The 16,765-nt window shown below is 42.6% G+C and overlaps 4 protein-coding genes across 6 annotated transcripts in view; 1 reads left to right on the top strand and 3 right to left on the bottom strand.

Annotated features, from left to right (window-relative positions):
• NDC1 (NDC1 transmembrane nucleoporin) overlaps positions 1-1,144 on the bottom strand; it is a 17,134-nt gene extending 15,990 nt beyond the window's left edge. Inside the window, exons 1-2 of the mRNA XM_085308002.1 lie at positions 1,038-1,144; positions 835-955 (exon numbers count right to left, since the gene is read on the bottom strand). Coding sequence (XP_085164128.1) covers positions 835-955; positions 1,038-1,079 — 163 coding nt within the window. The 5' untranslated portion in view covers positions 1,080-1,144. The remainder of the gene's footprint in view (positions 1-834; positions 956-1,037) is intronic.
• A 729-nt stretch (positions 1,145-1,873) lies between these two features.
• Positions 1,874-7,773, bottom strand: YIPF1 (Yip1 domain family member 1). Its single transcript, XM_085308003.1, is given in 10 exon segments — positions 1,874-2,128; positions 3,161-3,172; positions 3,175-3,255; positions 4,225-4,407; positions 5,046-5,212; positions 5,731-5,847; positions 5,969-6,056; positions 6,174-6,254; positions 6,846-7,009; positions 7,655-7,773. Coding segments are annotated over 10 exon segments (957 nt in total). The 5' UTR covers positions 7,686-7,773; the 3' UTR covers positions 1,874-2,095.
• A 757-nt stretch (positions 7,774-8,530) lies between these two features.
• On the top strand, positions 8,531-13,074 carry DIO1 (iodothyronine deiodinase 1). The gene is made up of 4 exons (XM_085307997.1): positions 8,531-8,947; positions 10,699-10,842; positions 12,106-12,305; positions 12,752-13,074. The coding sequence occupies exons 1-4, from the start codon at positions 8,617-8,619 to the stop codon at positions 12,815-12,817; spliced, it is 741 nt and encodes a 246-aa protein (XP_085164123.1). The 5' UTR covers positions 8,531-8,616; the 3' UTR covers positions 12,818-13,074.
• Positions 12,233-16,759, bottom strand: IFT25 (intraflagellar transport 25). Of its 3 annotated transcripts, none has more exons than XM_085308000.1 (6): positions 16,553-16,759; positions 16,265-16,371; positions 15,514-15,582; positions 14,201-14,244; positions 13,621-13,734; positions 12,233-12,298 (listed from the first exon to the last, which is right to left on the bottom strand). In XM_085308000.1, exons 1-5 carry the CDS (start codon positions 16,648-16,650, stop codon positions 13,627-13,629), a joined length of 426 nt encoding a protein of 141 aa, XP_085164126.1. In that variant the 5' UTR covers positions 16,651-16,759; the 3' UTR covers positions 12,233-12,298; positions 13,621-13,626. The 3 variants fall into 3 exon arrangements, with proteins under 3 accessions (XP_085164126.1, XP_085164124.1, XP_085164127.1); XM_085307998.1 differs by lacking the exon at positions 12,233-12,298 and adding an exon at positions 12,333-12,799; XM_085308001.1 differs by lacking the exons at positions 12,233-12,298; positions 13,621-13,734 and adding an exon at positions 13,749-13,966.
• Positions 16,760-16,765: the final 6 nt, after the last annotated feature.

The raw sequence follows: 16,765 nt of genomic DNA, 5'->3' as shown, positions 1-16,765 counted from the left end.
TTTTTTTTTTACAGAGTAAATAATTTTTGTTTGGTTGTCTTCCAGGGCTTCATACTTTCAGCRGGAAGAAGAAATTAAGTCTCTCTGCCCTGAGTAGCTAAACGATCACAGCTTTCGAGTTTCCATTACAACACTTCTCCATTTTCTGTGCTGCGTGTGCGCACACAGGAGGGAAGTTTGGTCTACTTCAGCGGTTTCATTCATGATCCGCTGCACCAAAGCTGGAGGAGTCTTAGCTGTTTGCGTAAAGAGCCAAGTGCCTAGGGTGGAAAGGGGAAGGGCATCCAAGCAGTCAGAATAGAGAACTAAGTCGTACAACCTGATTTTCCTCTGAAGGATATAGTTACATCAGCTTACAACAGTTATTTCTACTTAGGGAAAACTATGGTTATAAGCAACAAGGAAACTTACGTATTAAAGGTCAGTTAGAAAYGCACAAAGTAATATTGAAATATCATGTCATAGCCAGTTTGTCCCCTTTCTCTGGGTCCAAAACAACAGTGAAGTGGGAGAAATGCAAACGTAAATATAAGGCTATAAAACTACGAAAAGGCTAATGGGAATCTGGTTAACTATTGCAGTGCTTGTATACACATGCTTTCTTCTCTTTAAAGAGCCCCTGAGCTGTCAACGAAGATACGCTTCAGCCTTAAGCAACCAAAGGCTCCCGTTCTTACTGCGCCCTTGCAGCAGTCAGTTCAGACTTAACGTAGAAATATCCCGCGCACACGGCGCGTAACGAATCGCCAGGTTGTAGGCGAGTYCCCCACGCTCCAGAACGGCCGGCGAAGGGAGAGCGAGGCGGGAAGGCCCCGCGCAGCCCRGGGCACTTACTGGAGACCCAGCGCAGCGGGTGGAAGGGGTCGATGCCGCTGAGGGCGACGAAGGCCGCGGTGCAGAGGGGCAGCAGCAGCACGGACCAGGCCACAGCGGCGGCCACTCTCCAGCCCAGCACCTGCGGGAGCAGAGCGTGAGGAGGGCCCGCACCGGGCGCGGGGGGCCGCAGCGGGGCCCGGGCCCGGGCGGGCCGCGCTCACCTGGCGGAGCAGCGCCTGCTGCTGGCCCGGCGCCGCGCTCATGGCCGCGGCCCGGCCGAGCGGCCCGCGCCGCCGTTCAAAGTCTCCGCCGAGCAACGGCCGCCCCTCGCCGGCTGCACGCCACTTCCGCTGCCCGCCGCCGGACCTCGCGGCCGGCAGCCAATAGGAGCCGCCTTCCCCGCCCCCGGGCGGAAGCGAGGGCGCGCGCGCGGGCAGGCGGCGCGGCGGGGACCACAAGCCCCGGCGTGCCCCGCGGCGCGGGAGCCGGGCGGAGCCGCGAGGGAGCGGCGCGCCCCACCGCTGGCGCTGGCGGCGGCGGCGTCCGCGGCACGGACGGCTGACGGGGGGAGGGGGCCGCTCCCCGGCCCGGCGCGGCGCGGCCCGGCGCGGCCCGCACCTCCCCCGGAGCACAGCGCCAGCGAGACCGGCCCCCGCGCCAGCACGTGGCGCCGCGGGGCTGAGGGAGCGGCCGTTAGCGGCCGTTAGCGACCGTTACTGCCAGCCGCTGCCCGCGCTCAGGCGCAGACCTCCGGGGCTGTTAAACGCTGCCCTCAGGCGCGAAGGGGAACATTAAACTCCACTGCCCAACCCGCCACGGGAGRGAAGAGGTTGCTTCAGGAGAGAGAAGAGTGGCAGCGGGGCTGGGGAAAGCGCTAGAGAGCGTAAAGCGCTTTAGAGCCGCTGTGCGCGGCTCCGAAGTACCTTGGCAAAGGTGTATTTCTGCCCCCCTTTCACGTGTCTCACCGGAACAGCTCTCCATCTCTGCAGCGTGAGCAGGGCTGCATTAGTGCTGTAGGGAAACACGTATGTGTTCCATGTAGGGAATAATTACAAAGCACTTTTAGAACACTTTATTCAAAGACAAAGTCACAGTGAGTGCAGACAAACAATTACTGAAAAAAAGCTGTACAGAATTCAGATAAACAGTTCAAAACATGCTGCTTGTGTAACTGGTTAGTCTCCAGTGAGTACACAGATGTCACTGTCCCTTCTTGTACAAAAAATGCCCCTGTTCTTCAATTTCCAAGTCCTCCAGTGAAAAATTATCTAAAATAACATTACTGTACAGATGGAGAATCAGGCATAGTAATCTGAAAGGGACAGATAGCTCCTATGAATATTACAGCTCCTCACAGGAGCCATAGAACACAATAAAGTGCACATTTATATCTAAAAGTTATCACTATCATTTTGAATCCTAATAGCCATCTGGGATGAGAAGCTGATTTTGCAAGAGGAAAGGCTCTTAAAGGTATKGTGTCACAGCTGGTAAATTTTTGTGACCATTTGTGCTAGGCACATTTGGCTATATTTTCTTTTTAAAAACTAATATAGCTTCTAGTTAGTAAATATTCTGAGACCATCACTCTAATTTTCAGATATATGCTTGTGGTTGATATGCTTGCAGTGGCCTGGCCTTTTCTTGGACCTGCTCCACGTGTCGTATCTTCAACGGAATTCGAATGTCATCTGCCTCTGGCAGCACTCCCAGCTACCAGGAAGCAAAACCTCAAACCATCCCACACAGGGAATGCAGCCCGTATGGATGGCTCAGATACTGAGTCAACCATAATCAGCGAGTACACGGATTCCCCTGTACACGGAGAGCTGCTGCTTTGAAATATATTGTCACAAACATCAAGGAGAAAAAAAATCCAATTTACTTTTAGCATTAAAAACAAAAGAAGAGTATATTTGATTATTGCTTTCAGTGTGATTTGTGCAGTATATATTCTAATAAAACTTTGAGACTTTTCTAATATATTTTCCCTAAATTCCTTCAAGTGATCTATAGGACAAAGCAAATTATTTAAATGTATGGTATTTGAATAATACTTTGCTAAGAGTAGACCTCAAGAGAAGGGGGGGGGGAAAAGAAAAAAAGAAAGAAAAACTGATGTGTCTTTGTTCCCRAAAGTCTTCTAGCATCTTATTTAAAACTTACAACTGGAAGAGAATTTAATAAATGTTGTATATACTTAGTGCCCCACTTGGCAAAATTGTTCTATTAAATCCTTTTCTACTCTACTATAGTAACATATTCAAGAGGAAAGTTTCAAGATATCTGTCTAACACCTACACTTTCTTCTGCAGTCATGTTAAAGTTTAGATTTGATTCTTACCTTATTTACTGAATCTTTGTTATTACTGTTGTTCCATTGTGAGCAGGGATATTAGGTGCAGGAAAATCCAGTTCAGGGGCATCAAAAAAGTATGCCTAAATCATTACAAAAAAGAAAAAGATGTTTTAAAAAGAAACAAACAGTTCTACCTCATCAGCCCCCAGCTCTTCCTTTCCACATCCACTGTTCATGGGGGTAAAAATGCATTTTTTTTTAAAGAAAAAGCATTTTTAGCAGATTAGAAATTATCAATTAAAATGGTGCTTTAAGCTGTTTTTTTTAATGACAATTATCAGCTACGACCTTTGAAAAGACCTGTTCTGAAAGGAGTAAATTGCAGAGATTTATGTGATTGCTTGCTGTTTAACCACTGAAGTTCCAGGCAGTCTACAGTAACAGCAGCCACATTGAAGTCAGCTACAAGTCTCCAGCTGACACTAGTTTTGTTCTGCCTTTGCCTCCCTGCATGCTGAGCTGCAGGGAACCCAAATTATCTGCTGTGGAAGCTGGAAGGGGTCAGAACTGAAGCCTGGATGGTATCATTCTACTCAGTGCAAAGATGACAACACCACATTCTCATCATTATGTGTTTCAGAAGCATTAAGGTTTTCTGGTTTTACAATGCTRTTTTACTAAGCTTTAGCAAGTTTATGTTTTCATACGTAACACTGATAAGCACACACTAGATATAGTGAAATTTAATCRTTTCAAAGGACTAACTAAGCATAGTACTTATTGGAACGAATTGTTACTGCATACAATAAAATTAATGCTTTGCTGCTACTACCATAAATTCCAGACAAATTTAAGACTGTTCTGCAAGTAACCCTATGCTAGATGCATTTGTTATTAAATTTTTAATTGGTACCATCAAAATCAGATCAGCATCAATTTTTTCTATATTTGAAACTATCAGAGGTTTTACTTTGGAGATTTGTCAGAAGTACTGCCTTTTCGTTACTTTTAAAAAAAGATTTTCCAACAAGCAGCCAGTCCCTCCTTCCCCAGACTGTAGCATGTCCCAGGTAATGATGCATTAGAGAAAAGGAAAGGCAGTGTCATACCAAACAGCCAACAGCCAGCAGGGCATGAAGCAGAACGATGGTCCCAACAGTTGCCAGTGCAATCCTTCGGTTATCATCTCTGACGGCGGGCCAAAATGTCATCACCAGAACAGACCCCGAAAGGCACAGAGAGAATATCACCAGGACCCAGCGCACCACTTTTTGTGGAATAATCCATAAAATCTATTAARAGAGAGGAAAATTCTTGTTAAATAGACTCTGTGAAACAGGTATTTCCTTATTTAATGCATTGTTCTGTGACATTTCATCACTTCCAGCCAACCTGCAAGCAAATTAACTCATGCCTTATCTGGTATGTATCTATTGTTTGAGATAGAGCAACTTCTGTAAGAGTAACAGCTCTAGCAGGCATGACCTCCACTGCTGGGCACGAGGAGAGCGCACCTCCCGAGTTATGGGCACTCCCTCCCTCCACGGYCTGCCCCTTGCCAGAGTGTCCCAGGTGGTCTCTGCCAGGGCATCATTTCGCGCACCAACGTCCGCAGCCCGGGCGATGCATATCCCCATTCCCAAAGCTGCCTTGGGCTGCCTGCAAGGCTCACCAGGAGCACCCCTGTTTGGATTTGCTGCTTCTGCTGCAGAAATTACTTGCCCTGGGCTTTTCCAGGGCCCACAAGACCTTTCTACACTAGACAAGCTTGAATAACAACCTTTATTCTAGCCAAGCAAAAGGAGCAAAAGGTTTGTCCAGTCCCCAAGATTTTGGCTAGTATGAGCAATCCTATAAGAAACAGCATATCTTTTAATCCATGACCTTTTTGCAGGGCATGCAATACAGACACTCTTCAGGTCATACATACCGCTGTGGGAATATAAACGAAGAGGGAGTAGCCATAAACACATACTATCTCCAGGAATGAGTAGGAGACAATGTTCATAACTTTACTGTTCCTCCACATCAGGAATCCCCAGAGAGCAAGGGGAACAAGCCAAGCATAAGCATAAATCGTTGTCGCTGCTATGGACACTGGAAATATGAAAGAAGTTTACCATTCAACTTAGAATACCAGCCAGAATCAGATGTGCTGAAGCAGTTAGTCTAAAACTAGAAAGCTATCTTTGTAAATATTTTCAAATATGAAGTATGAATTATTAATAAATTGAGAATTCTGCACATACATCCGATTTACACCCACTATTTTATCAGCACTTCAAGTTGATTTAAAAGTAAAGAGTCCAGAAAGTATTCTCTTGCTATTTTCAACTTTTTTTACAACTATTATACAAAATGCTATCAGTTTCTGTGCGTTATTCTCATAATTACTTTCTGCTCTGCTAGAACTCTATTTCATAAATTCTTCATGTTCCTGAGGATTAGGGCTCTGCCAGTTWGATCCTCCTTCAAGGAATCATTTTGTATCTCTACAAATAATTTATTAAAGAAAGCAATCCAAAGACTCCGCTAGATCAAAGCTATGACCTGTTTTTATATTATCTTCATTAGCGCACTAAAAACCCTCAGAACTGTACCAGGTACTTACAAACCTTTTCTGAACTCGGGCACATAGTGGTATGTTGGCTTGCCCAGATGAATGAAGAAATTTGAAAGATTGCCACTAACAACAATGGCAAAGACCAGAGTGGCACATATCCAAAAGGGACCTTAAAAAGGAAAACAAAACAAAACAAACTCAGCACCTTCCTGTTTCTTAAAGTCAGCAAGTGACTACAAACTCAAAACGTTTAGCACAGATGAACAGAGAATCTCACAGCTCGTACCCACCATAAAGGTCGGGATTGCTGCGGATATACAGCCTTACAAAGTTCTTCCCTGGCACCGGGAAAACGGAACCTTTGATTCTGTCCAGGACCTACGAAAACATACAGATTTGTCTGACTGACCATGCAAAAAGACAACAACAAAACTGTCAATATCTGTAAGGCATAGTTCAGACAACAGTTCTCTTCTATTAGAGCAAATTATTAACCTGATAGGTGTCCACATCGAAGAACGTTTGGTAGTACTCAAATGTCCAAAAAGGKGCACTTTTCTTCTGTCCAGCAAGCAGCTATGTGGTGGGAAAAGAAAAATATCACAAGCATGCAATTTTTGTAYTTACAGAGAAAACAGACTTTCCTTAACAGGAAAATACCAGTTTGTGCTTAKTAAGAACATTTAATAGTTTCCCCTTCTCCCTCCAATATTTGTTAGCAAAAGCTAGCTTCTCTGCCGTGCAGGTAGAATACTGGCCTGGTGTCGTAAGGAGCACCCGGGATAGCCTGCCACTTTCTACCACCCCGTTTGTAAGGCATGCCTTCGTCAGGATCGGAAGTTCTCTTTCCATCACCAATTGGCTGCATTAGCTGAGCCCTTCGTCAAACCAGAGCCATTTCAAAGTTTCCTGCTCTGCTGTCAGTCACCAACCCCACGACACAACTGACACAAATACACGCTAGATTTTCAGGTGTTCATATCTTGGCATATTTGCTTAACTTAAATCACCACCGATTTCAGTGTAGTTTACTAGACTGCAAACCACAGCAGCTGATGGGCCAGTGCACATTGTTCACTCTCCCTCTACTATTGAGAAAATAGCCTAAGACGGAGACWAATTAGAGTTTAAACCGCTCAGCGTGAATTCCTGGTGTAAGTACATTACCTCTGTTTTATCAGAGTCATCGGTCCCCAATAACTCATCATCCTCTTCCCTCCCTGACTGTTGCAGACGACCGTGCTTGTTCTTAGGGGTTTCGGATGGCTCATCGATGCTTATTGTGGTAGCATCGGGATTTGCTGCAAGCAAATTAGCTGCGTCGTCAAATTCTGCAAATAAGTAAGTCACAAAAAAGTGATGATGAAGCCGTCAGAAATCAAAATTTTTGTTCGGATGGTTCAGAAAGCTACAATAGGAGAACTACACAAGAAAGGATGCACCGCCGGTTTGGGCATGTCAAGCGTGATCTATGTTCCTTAAAGCCCAAACCGACACAGACTAAGCTGGCGATGTATTGAACAGTCAGAGTGTAAGGCCTCCTTTCCTGCTCATCCGCCTCCAGCGTGCGGCACTGGCACCGCTGGACCTGCTCCTCCTTCCTGCGATCGGCCTGGACCCGGGAGGCCTCCACAGCGGCGGCGGGCGGCCGTCTCACTGAGGACCGTGTAGAAACGAACAGCTTCAACCTCGCCCAAAACTGAATTTCGTCAGTCCTGAACGTGCCTTACGCAAACGGCCCGCAGGCCGGCCAGGCAGCCCGCTCCTCCGCGGTCACAGCGCGCCGCGCTCTGCGCGCCCTCACCGGGGCGCGCCGCCGGCAGGTGACACCCTCCTCCTCCCCGACGGCGCGTTCCGCTGCCAGAGCGGCGGCGCCGCGGCCGCTCCCGGGGCCGCCTGCGAGACCCGAGGGCGCCCCGAGCGCGGGGGCTGCGGCCGCCGGGCCCCACGCGCGCGGCCCGCCCGGCGGCGCTCACCCTGGAACTGGAGCTCGTCCGCGGCCGCCATCCACCCGCTTGGCTCCGCAGCGGCCGCCGCGCGCCTGGGAAACGGGCCCGCGCGTCGGGGCGAGAGGCCGCGGGGGGGCGGGGCCGCTCCCGGCAGCCCCGCCCCGCGCCCTTAAAGGGGCAGCGGGGCCCCGCGCGGCGCCAGCCAATCAGGAGCCGCGCTGCTCGCGCTTCCTACCCTCCCCCTCCCTCCCTCCGGCTGCGAAGAAACCYATCAGCAACGTGTGTGGCGCCGCCCAATCAGCGCTCCCCCCTCCGCCTCCGCCCGCCCCCTTAAAGAGCCCGCTAAACCATCCCCTTAAAGGGCCAGCTTAAGGTCTGCAGAGCGGCTCAGGGGACTTGGGGGGCGGGGGTGTCCTTCCACCCCCTTCCTCCAGCATGTTTCGGCGGGGAATGGGGAGAGATGGAGCTTTGTTAACTGGATGCCGTTTGCACAGTGTTAGCAAAATGCTGCCACCCCAGTCGAGAAAACGGCTGGCCGTGTACTTAAACGTGGTTTCTGAGACGGGAACACGTGAAGCTTAAACACAAAACTTCTCACGGGATCAAATCCACACCTACTGGTAATATAACCTTTATAGTTAATCTGTGGTTCCAGAAAATCCTCATAATTCAACTTCTCTCAGTAGTAACATATACAACACACTTGCAAATAAGACTTAAATTGTGCAGTTAAGATCACAAAGATACCCTTTACTGTATTTACTGCCCCTGGTGTACACCATGATACTCACTGCAGCTCAATACCCCCTGCACAGTGACTCTGGACACTGAGGCCCCTGGAGAGGAGGAGTCTCAGGGCACAAATTTGGTCAAACACGTGAACAGGGTCCTCCTCCCTCCCCGTCCTGTAACCTCATTCCCYTTGCCCTTTACCTTTGCTCAAGCTGTCTTGCTGCATTCTCTTTCAAAGCAGTCAGATCTCCCCTGCAATGTTCAGTATCAGGGTATTTCTACATAAAATCTTGATTCTTTTGCATGTTACTTTATGTGTAGCTGTTGGTAAAACGCTGCTGATATTGTTCCCAAAAGCTATGAAGAGATACATCCTAAAACAGGGCGAAAAAAGTAGGATGAATGAGAATCCAAAGTTCAGCTATGAAAACTGGGGTCCAACTTTTTTCAGCTTCAATTATTTACTCTTTGTACTGAAAGTGAAATGGAAAAGGCTGGAGGATGAAGCATATGAGGGGCATCCTGCTCCGAACACACCGGTGGTGACAGTCAACGGGGAAGTTCGTCACCTCTTCGATTTCATGCAAGGTCAGTAAATCTGCCATGTAGATGGGTCTGGTTTGCTAAAATGGCAAATGAGGACAACACACTGCTAAGGGAACAGGGACAAGTGCCTGGCATAAAGATTCAGGACTGGAGACTGCCTGTCCGACCAGATTAACAGCATTCATTTGATGGACAAGATAAAGCACRTTTGTGTCTGTGTCTTGGTTTTCCAAAATAACCCGTGTTTATCTTCCTGGCTACAATATGACTAAAAACCAGTAAGCTTATCAATCTCCTGTAAAAATTGGCTCTGCCAGGAAATACCTCTTTCCTGAAAGCCAAAATAATAATCTCTTATGGGGAAAGAAGACACATAGAATCAGACCCACCCACAGTGTTTCACGAACACTGGCTATCATTCTGTGTACATACAGTAAGTCCCCACACTGCCTCCTTACGCTAACCTAGAAACACCCAATGCCCAGAAAACACCCAATGTATTTACAGATTAAATGTAGAATCACAAACAGAGCAGAAGCTGCACTGCACTTTGCCCATTCTCCCCACTGAGATCTCTGTAGAATGCAGAATTAATCATTAAACGACAGTCTCTCATCCCCATGGGAGTGATTAAAGCCTTCTCTAGCTCTACTCTTCCAATTTAAAATACTTTATTTAAAATATATTTATGCATATATATCTATTTATATCTATAAAATCAAGTTGCATATTTGGAAAAAGATAAATATTTCACAAGAAGGTACTACCTGTATTAGATTCTAACGATGTGGAACTGTAGCACTGGTTTTTGAAGCTAAGCCCAGACAGAAGGAAGATCTTGAATAAACTTCAGGTAATTTTACATGATCGTAGACTAAAAGAGGTGCTTAGAAATTCTCTTAAGAATTTCTTAAGAGAACTTCTTCAGAATCACTTAAGAAGGCCTTGCAATACTTCAAACAGAAGCTTGTAGCTAACACATGTGGGCATTTGTTGTGTTAATCTGTAAGCAACTGCATAAATACTTTTGTCAGTGGCTTGTGAAACATTAGCTTAATAAATATTTAACAGAAGTTCTGTTTGGGAAGGAAATTGCAAAGATGCATTGAAAATGTGGAAGCCTGTGACGCATGACTGAAAGGTTTGCAGCTTCCACTCAACACAGCTAGAACATCAGCTAAACCTGACACTTCTGAAAATCAAGATACATCCAATAGATTAAGCGGAATTGAGAACCTGTGCTTAGATGCCCAGCTCTTCCAAACACTACCCTTAAAAAAAATCATATTTAGTATTTTGAAAGTTCCTTTGTCTTACGGATCTCAGGGAGGAGGAAGGTTGTGATGTGCTACATGCTGTATATCTAATGTGTATATCCACATTAGAACAGTTTCCTATCCCTAAATTTTGCTAACTTCAGAATTGAATCTTGCGATAAGGAATTGAGAAGTTGTATGCCTGTATGGAGCCTTCTGCCTTTAATTCTCTTTACATAGGAAAGAGTTCTCCTTTGTTAAGCTCGCTACAGGACTGGATCCTGAACAGGTCAGAACCAAACTAGGGAAAAGAAAGCATCTTTACACTTCTTTTGCATAGAAATATGGTGATACACCTGTTTTGCTACCTTGAGAATTAGAATATCCCTAACTTTCTTCCTAGGAAGTTGAGATAAGTGATTTACCCATTCTCCCCTAAGAAATCTGTGGCAGAGGCTCAGTTCTGTGTTTTAATGCAGTCCTTCCTACCACCACAGATTTAACTATACATTCAGTATCCTTTTTTTTTTCCTCCAGATAATCGACCACTAATCTTGAATTTTGGAAGCTGCACTTGACCTTCATTTATGTTAAAATTTGATGAGTTCAACAACCTCATCAAAGATTTCAGCTCTATAGCAGATTTCCTTATCATCTACATTGAAGAAGCTCATGCAGTAGGTACAGTATAAATATCAATTTTAATGCCTATCAGTTTTATATGTACATCATTCCCTTCAATAATAATAATAATAAAAGAATCAGCGAGGGAAGGAACTGCAGACAAAAGGAGTCTTGCCAAAATCAAAAGTGGCAATGACAAATTTAGGAAACAATGCAAGTCCCTCATTCTGCAAAGATTTTTTACTTACACATCCGATTTTACAATAAGKGACTCCTGCTGAAGACACTCATCTGTGTGAAGTAAAGCAACGCACATAGTTAGATCTTTACAAAATTGCCTCCCAGTCTTAGCAACTGCTGTTGGGGGAAAAAAATAAAGCGTAAATATTTCATAGAACTTAAGTTTATGATAACAGCATATATTAAGTGTTCAAAAAACTGTATAATTAGTAAAAATAATTTTAGTATGGCTCAAGGACAGACGCAGACTTGAGTTTGAAAGATTTGGTGCAACAAACTGTATACAGTCTTTTAACTATATTGGATTTTAGAAAATGCATTGGCACATATTTTTATCTGAAAATTAAGGCACTTTTGTAAAATGTGCCATTTACAGTTTTCAAGTACTCTTACAATTAGGGCTGCTTTGGTAGTTCAGCAATAGCTAGAAACTAAGTCATTTATCAAAAAYTTCCACTAGTTTCTCTTTTATTAGGAATAGTTGTATGCAAACACGTACTTCTAGATTTTTGAAAACCGGAGATGGACCATTTCCCAAATGTTTTGGTTCTCACAGATCTGAGATTTGTTTTTATAGGCTTAAGGAGTAGAATCAAGCAGAACAAACAGTTCTATTGTTGAAACTGTGCTAACTGAATGGGTATCAGCTAATAGTACTACTTAGCATTTTAAAATCCACTTCTCTATGCCAATAATTTTGATAAACTTCATCCAGATGTGGTGCATTTCCCACATCTGGTATCTCTTTAAGCTCGACTTATGTGGGGAAACACCAGCTAAAACATATCATCTATTTCTCAATTCAGGACAAGTGGGAAAATACAGTTTGCCCAAATTAGGAAAAAAAATGAAATCTTTTCTTTGAAAAGCTGTTTTGCTCTCATACTCTGAGGGAGAACTTTGATTTCATGGCAAGTTTTCGTGATAGGAATACACTCTAGTATTCTTTAAACACTATTTTCGGATGTGAGATATATATATATATATATATATATATATATATACATATAAAAACACCTACTCAAAAATTGAGTTTAAGAATGGAAATATTCCTTGCTAAATCCTTTTCATTTGTTTTAGATGGATGGGCTTTTAAAAACAATGTTGTTATTAAAAATCACAGAAGCCTTGAAGATCGAAGAACTGCTGCTCARTTTCTTCAGGAAAAGAATCCTTTATGTCCAGTGGTTTTAGACACAATGGAAAATCTGAGCAGTTCAAAATACGCTGCATTACCAGAAAGATTATATCTACTTCAAGGAGGGAAGGTCATCTATAAGGTAAAAGATAATAACAAGCACAATATATTCAGATTTTTAAATTTTAAAATAAGTACAGAGTGTCTTACATTTTATTTAACAGTCAGTATTTCATTCTGTTTCATGGCTAATAATTTCACAATTCACTAACTTTGCAGAGAAAAGCATTAGCAACCAAACCAGCCTGGGCCTTTTTAATGTACATATTTGATGTACGCCTCAGTCCTGCTCAAATATTTGTTCTCCGGCACTTTAGAAAAAAATAGGTTTGTCTAAATTGCGAGATCCAGAAACACATCTCAGCTCCAGGATCATGACATTGGCCCAGTCCCAGTTATAGCAGGGTGTGACCTGTGCATACACCATCTCTCACGCAATAGCTGCCGTGCAAAGGAAGCCCAAGCACACCTGCTCTAAATGACTTCTGTGCATTTTAACATTACTGTGTAACTTTATTCCCTTTGCAGGGAGGAGTAGGGCCTTGGAATTATCACCCCCAGGAAATACGTGCCATCCTGGAAAAAATGAAGTAAGAGAAGAAAATAAGAGGACTTCAGAGTAAAGGCTGTCTGGATGAAGAAACTCAATGAATAACTTTTTTTTCACACTAACTAATTTTGTATACACACAATTTTCCTAAATGTTTGCTTTTATGGACTTCAGAAGGCTTCTGAATAGGACTATTTCTGTTAAAGTTTGTTTCTATTAATATTTGTTATGACAGTCATAGCATAAAGTATAGACGGCTGTGACCTGATYTTAGAAAATATTTATAGAAACAAGTCATTAATCTGCAATTATTAAAAACTATTAAAAATTTTCATATGGTTTCAGTTTTTCTCCCCTTGTTATTTATAAGCATTAACAAAAATATATATCAATCCTATTAATTTCTAACAGTTGATTTTTAACTGATCAGAAAAATTACCAATTAAAGAATTTCTGAAGGACTTGTTTTACAATAGGAAATAATACCTCACCTTTATGTACGAGGCACTCTGTTTCACTCAGAGTGCAAGGGAAACACTTTACAGAAAATCAAGTTTTAATTCATGTATTAAGAAAGCCTGACCTAAATACAATAATTTAAATGGACTCAGTTATGCTCAAGTGTTATGAGGTAAGCAAAAAGTAGTGTTTACACTCTAAATTGTAAAACTAGACAGCGGGCACTACAATTAACAAGAGTACTGCATTACATACATTAAAGCAGTGGGGAACACATACTCTATCTTCCAAAAACACCGTAATACAAGATTTTAATAATAAATATTTTCTGTGCTACAGATATCAAAATATAAATTCATTACAAAATATTTTAAAGTACAAATTTAACCTGGACTTAAACGTTCTCTGCTGTGCCCTCTGCCATCACCCTGTGCACTGATACAAAATGATCAAAAGCAGATTTGATGATGAAACGCAAGTAAGTGGCTTGGAAATCAGGAAACTGTAAAACAGAAAGAAAATAGTTTTATTGCATTCTTTTTACTGCACTGTAATACCATAGCTACCAAGCACTTTTTGCAGAAATTTGTTAGGTAGCATGATCTAAATATTTCTGTGTCCATTTCCGAATTACACATAACAAATCAAACTCTAAATACATTGACCCAAATTCTTCTTTAGATTCAAAATGGCTTTCCCTCTCCACCAAAATGATGCAGCCTTGAGGACAACAACTGAGGAAGGAAAGACTGTCACACCTCTAGAAAGAGCTACAACCTACTTAGAAGCAATAGGCATATGCAAACTCATATGATGATCTACAGATTCTTATGTCTAACATCAATCTAGCAATAATAATAAAAAACATTTCTTTGTTTTTTGTTTTTTTTCCTCTTCATACTTTCTCCCCAGTTAGACTAGACATCCCATTCCATGAAACACTATTACTGTATACTGGAAATACTCACTGGAAATTCTTCTGTTTGAAGCTCTCCTTCTGTGTATTGCAAATCTAGAAAATACATTTTTCAACAAATAATGAGCAATGCTGTAAAATGTTTTCATTGGACTTCAGCGTTCATGAGAGTTTAAGGGCCATGAACTTACACTACATACAGAAAATTTCCTTTACAAGGTAATTAAAGAGGAAAAATACTTTTTACAATATCCCAATGTAAAAATATAACTCAGTATTCTACTTCATAAAATGTCACCCAAGGGACATTTAAAAAAAGGCAGGAAATGGCATTGTGCTATATCATRTAAGTCTCCTTTTAATTTTTGGAACATAAAAGCAAGTGTGTAAGTAATACTCTTAGCCCTAATACAACATTTTACAGCTCCAAAGAAATACCAGATGATGAGTCCTCATAAACTTAATTTAAAAGTGACTGTTCAATTAATATCTAATAAAATAATCATCAAGCCCCACTTGGTAACAGAGCAAACAGACTGGAGTAAAAATGACTGACCTAAAAATCACGGAGTATATCAATAACAAATAAAAAGCTAGTTTTATTTGTATAGCTCAGTGGAACCTAACTAAAATCCAAACTCAATTTTCTATGCATGATTTTTTTTCCACACAGTATGTATATTTAGTCAAAGACTAAAACATTAAAAGAAAGTGTATTGTTCCTCAGYTTATCATTTGCCATCTAAGTCAGGAAAATGGTACTGTATAGCATCAAGTAAATGACAGGAAATATAGCTTTTTTTCAGTATGTTAGTATTTTCAYTTGATGTTCAAAGGAACCAACATTGGTTATGCAAAAAATGGTGGTTTCTCCCTCAGAGAGCACACCACTGAAATTATTCAGGCAACTCAAGCAAAAAGGTAAATAAGTTACTGTAAAAACTACTTCATGGCATAATACCATAAGCAATTTTTGCAGGCAAACGGGGATTACCATTAAACACAGAATCAAAACACTAACTAATACTATCTAAACTTATCAAGAGAAGTCTAGGTCATGAGGTGACCATGTCATCAGAGGGTGACAATTTGACTGATCTTGTTCTCAGATCCTGCTGGTGTATACACTCCTGTCTTATCTTCGCTTGTTTTTCTATAAACTAAAATTTCAGGCTTCATTAGGAAGTTTTATTTTTGATGAATTATCTTACTCTTAATAACAAGAACAGTCAACTGGAATCCTTTCTCGTTTACCTAACACTAGCTTTATTGTTCTAAAAATCTAGAAATAGTAAGCGAATAAGCAAATATAGAGATCAACAAAATTCCCACAAAATCACAGCTGCTTCAGATTCAGAATCTTACCTTTTTCAATACACTGTTCAAAATCTACTGGCTCTTTAGATACACTTCTTTCAATCCTTAAAGTCCGCACTAAAACATACATACATTTCAAATATCAATATGGATTAGGATTTTTCTCGACAGTGATCTTTATCACATCAATTTTCATCTTCAAAGCATTTTATCAACATTAACTAATTCATTCTCTTGCTTATGTAGGGGTTTAGGACTAACATAACCATCATCTGCATTTTCCAGGTTGGGCAAACAATGAGAAGTTTTAGTTTCTTTCGCTTAGCATCTACTAACAATCAAACTCCTGACTCCTTGCTCTGATCTCCCAATACACTTTTCTGTCTTGCAGCTTACGTTTTTCCCATTTAAAAATCTAAAATTAACAGAGTTCTGTTCTGCAGCATTATAAAATCAAAACATTCAAAAAAACAAATAAACAGTAAGTATTGTAGTACCGTTCATTACATTAGCTTCACCACCACTTTGTGACAGAACGTTCAGTGATAAACTCAAGACAGAAGTATTGTAATAACACAATAAACAAGCRTGGGCAGGGGAATTTGCCATCTTTTTCCTAAAATATTTATGAAGAACTTTGCAYTTGAGGAGTCTACTGTTTTGTTAAGCTGGATCTTTATAAGTTTGTTCAAAACGATTACTTATGGAACGTGATGCAACTGTGAAAATCAAATATATGGAGACACACACACATGTGCACAGGCTTTAGCGTTATACACTGCAGCACGTGAATTCTTACCTAAATAACACTGAATCGCGACTTTGCTGATTTTTACACGTGTAGGAAAACCAATAATGAATTCTTGGGGGAACATTCCTGTCGTTGTCCAAAAGGTTTCTGACCTCCTGCGGGGGAGACAAAAGCACAAACTGCCGTTTTTCCTTCGTAACTTCCTTGACAGATACATTAAAAGATTAAAAAAAAAAAAACAAATCTATTGAGGATATTTTAAACAATTCTCCCCCCGCCCCCGGCCTGGCTCAGCCCCCCCGCCCCGCCGGCGGCGCCCCCGCGGCCCGCGCTCACCCGTCCGCCATGTTCTCGGCGGGGTACTGCTCGTCGCTGGAGGTGGCCAGCACGACGGCAGCCCCGGCGGAGCTCAGACACCAGTCGGCGGCCTTCATCGCCGCGGCGAGGAGGAGGAGGAGGAGGAGGCGGCGGCGGCGTTGCCTAGCAACCGCGCCGCCGGAGCGACCCGCGCACGGGTCCCCCCGCGCCGCGCGCCCGCGCGCCCCGTTC

The sequence above is a fragment of the Rhea americana genome, unplaced genomic scaffold (assembly GCF_003343005.1).
Source record: "Rhea americana isolate MKP2758 unplaced genomic scaffold, rheAme1 scaffold_27, whole genome shotgun sequence".
Classification (NCBI taxonomy): domain Eukaryota; kingdom Metazoa; phylum Chordata; class Aves; order Rheiformes; family Rheidae; genus Rhea; species Rhea americana.
The sequence above is the reverse complement of the archived record's forward strand: the minus strand, read 5'-3'. Positions and strand labels throughout refer to the sequence as shown.